Source organism: Cucurbita moschata, unplaced genomic scaffold (genome assembly GCF_002738365.1).
Source record: "Cucurbita moschata cultivar Rifu unplaced genomic scaffold, Cmos_1.0 Cmo_Scf00052, whole genome shotgun sequence".
Classification (NCBI taxonomy): Eukaryota; Viridiplantae; Streptophyta; class Magnoliopsida; order Cucurbitales; family Cucurbitaceae; genus Cucurbita; species Cucurbita moschata.
The window spans coordinates 929,682-933,020 of record NW_019268568.1 but is presented as its reverse complement, the minus strand read 5'-3'; the positions used below and the strand labels follow the sequence as shown (position 1 = coordinate 933,020).

Genomic DNA, 3,339 nt, shown 5'->3' with positions numbered 1-3,339 from the left:
TTTTTTTTTTTTTTTTTTTTTTTTCAGGTAAATTATTTGTAAGGTGAAAGATTATAATAATATAATTAGGTGAGACAAAATAAAATTGAATATCGAAAATACATTTTGTAATTTATTTTGCCACAACAAATTGGAATTTATTAACGCAGATGGACAAGGCATCGATAATAAAAGACGCGATCGAGTACATCCAAGAGCTGCGAGCGGAAGAGAAGAGAATCGAAGCGGAGATCTCAGATCTGGAATCAGGCAAAATCAAGAACAGAGCAACAAACGAAGACTATGACGGAATCTTGAGGGAGAAGAGAACGAATAAGAATCGGCAAGTACCGGAGCCGCCGCCGTCTTTCCCGATCGAAGTTCTCGACGTAAGGAAATTGAAATTTCTAGGGCTTTTTTGTGTTTTTTAGTTTGAAATTGAGATTGTTGGAATTGTTTAAGCAGTTGAGGGTGAATTACATGGGAGAGAAGACGATGATGGTGAGCTTGACGTGCGAAAGAAGGAGCGACACCATAATGAAAATCTGCCAAGTTATTGAATCGCTTAAGATGAAGATTATTACGGCCACCATCACCATTGTTGCCAACAAGCTTTTGATCACGCTCTTCCTTGAGGTCAGTCCTCTGTTTTTGTTTTTTTATTTTCTAGAATCCCATCACCTGTAGAGCTCTGAGTTCTTTCTTTATTTTTTCCTCCCAAAACCTCTGCCCATTCTTTTATATTTCCCCATTATTATTATTATTATTATTATAGATAGCTAAGGTTGCAGCCCCATGATTTAGATCAGGGGATATGGAGTGAAGAGTGATGGGGCGCCATGGGGTATTTGCTCACGCTTTTGTTCTATCAGACCCTGTTATTGTCTTCCACTATCGTATCCTACCCTTTCATATGGTCAAAGAACAAATTCTTTGATCCAAGCCCTCCATCGTGGGTAGATGCGGTTGTCTTTCGACTTTCACATCACCTAGTATCTAGCTTAAGCCTAAAGAAAATAATATCGGATACTGGTAGTTCAGCCCCCCATTCCCCTGTCCATCCAACATTGGCACATCACCTAGTATCTAGCTTAAACTTAAAGAAAATAATATCGTCTAGTAGTAGATTTGAACTGTTACATTACCACTTGTAGAATAAACGTCAGCAATGTAGAACATATGAACCCTATCTCATGGGTATGTTATTGTGGTTTTTGGTGACAACAGGAGGAGATAGCGGAGGAAGAGGAAGTAAAGGTAAAAATAGAAGCAGCAATTGCAGCAATTAGTGACCCACAAAACCCTATATGATGAGCATTTGGTGAACCACATGGACATGTTTTGTGTGTCTCACAGCTTTGTCATCTAACTAATATCTAGTACAATTGTTTCTCCTTTCTCTCTCTTTCTCAATAGCTTTTTGGGGGAAAAAGTCAGAGAATATTCTTTCTCACTCACCAGACCAGAGAAAATAATAATTTGAGAGAGATAAAATGGTGAAAATGATTGTTTTGTTTATGACATTTGGTGAACCACATGGACATGTTTTGTGTGTCTCACAGCTTTGTCATCTAACTAATATCTAGTACAATTGTTTCTCCTTTCTCTCTCTTTCTCAATAGCTTTTTGGGGTAAAAAGTCAGAGAATATTCTTTCTCACTCACCAGACCAGAGAAAATAATAATTTGAGAGAGATAAAATGGTGAAAATGATTGTTTTGTTTATGACACTAAATACATGGTTCAATTATTGGAAAAAAACAATAGGAAGGACACCTACTAAAGTATTTGAGATCTCATAGAAAAATCAAATCTTTTTCTTTTTTTTTAAGAAATAATAGAAACATGATGTTGTTGAAGACAGTTGACAATTTAGTCATGGTAGAAAATATATATATATCAGCCAAGACTAGACCTGAAAATTTGAATAAGATAATGTCGAAGGCTAGTTCAAGAGGGAGATTTTCCAACTTCACTCTAACTATATTCTCAATTAAGAGATCTAAAGTTCAAATCTCCTATTTTAATTGAGGACAATCACGCTTTTCTCGTGGTATAGTCTACTGCCTATCGGTCCAAAGGTTGTTGGGATCATGCTTCCTTGTAACACCCGCTCATCGCCAACGCGATTAACAGGAGTTACTATCGACAATATTAAGAGACTCTGATACCCAATCATAAAATTAAAAATATTTCTAAAAACATCCGGTAAAATATTTTAATAAAGAAAAACAGTACTTTAAAAAAAACTTAAAACGACTAAGGTAAATTCTTGACAACGAAAGCATAATTACAAAACAGACCCAGACATGGATTCCCAGTAGTCTCTAACCCGCTGGTCTCGTCCTCGGCTGGCCAGCAGCATCTACATCTGGAAAGAAAAGTTATAATAATTCTGATGAGTAATTAGAATACTCAGTAAGTAGCTAGTTTATCATTCACAGGTTTATAACTAATCTTTCTAGGTGTTTTTACGTTTTATTCATCACTGACTCCTAGTTCTCTTACTAGGGTCATCTGTTCGTTAATGAGGTATCTCAGTTACCTCCAGCTAGGTTACTGACTCTCTCTCGATATGCTTATCTAGAATTTTCGGACTCGTATGTAAGACTCGCTCTCGGTCAAATACGGCCCGTCTACTAATTGCTCTGGCGGCCTGTTTATCTCATATACCAACGGTCAGGAGTACTCCTGCTCCCTGACTTAGCACACAGCGCGTTGGCCAGGAACTCCGCGGGAATTAGTAGACTATCATACCCATATAAATAAGCCATAGCTCAACCACCAATAAGCATATCTAGAGTCATAACCTTTCCATTAACATGCATAACATACTCACAGTTACTGCATGCTTCAATACATGTATCATGATCAACACGTAGAACATTCTGACAATCATTTATATCACGCTTACATCACAGGCAAGCAGTCACAATATACAATAAACACTAAATATCATCAAAGTTCATCATAACTTATCAAGCTCTTAATCAGGTAAACAACATACTCACATGTTGTAAAACAAGTTAAGAACGAGTTCAAAGGTCGATACGCTACTTACTTGGTTTCGAACTCCTTTTTCCCCCTTGAATGTACGTTTAATAGTATTTCAACACAATTCCTTCCTATTAGACCTATATTTTATCAATTTCAACATAAGTATAGACCAATTTTGGTAGGACAGGTCAAAAGGAGTCGAACGGGACAAACCGGGAGCAAAAATACCTTCGCACGCGCCCTCACGCGCCAACACAAGGTCAATGTTTGTTTTCTCACGCGCCTGATCCTCGCACAGTCGCACTTCCACTCGCGGCCTCCCACGCGCCTCGCGTGTCCTTCACGCGCTCGTCTTCAACCTCTC

The 3,339-nt window shown here is 38.0% G+C and overlaps 1 protein-coding gene and 1 long non-coding RNA gene across 2 annotated transcripts in view; one reads left to right on the top strand and one right to left on the bottom strand.

Moving 5' to 3' along the window:
• The window catches only part of LOC111436215 (transcription factor bHLH35-like), a 2,933-nt gene extending 1,541 nt beyond the window's left edge, over positions 1-1,392 (top strand). The window contains exons 3-5 of the mRNA XM_023073951.1: positions 150-368; positions 445-615; positions 1,207-1,392. Of these exons, the coding sequence (XP_022929719.1) occupies positions 150-368; positions 445-615; positions 1,207-1,290 (474 nt within the window). The 3' untranslated portion in view covers positions 1,291-1,392. The remainder of the gene's footprint in view (positions 1-149; positions 369-444; positions 616-1,206) is intronic.
• Positions 1,393-1,779: 387 nt separating this feature from the next.
• LOC111436216 overlaps positions 1,780-3,339 on the bottom strand; it is a 13,084-nt gene continuing 11,524 nt past the window's right edge. Inside the window, exon 3 of the long non-coding RNA XR_002709197.1 lies at positions 1,780-2,074. This is a non-coding gene — a long non-coding RNA (uncharacterized LOC111436216). The remainder of the gene's footprint in view (positions 2,075-3,339) is intronic.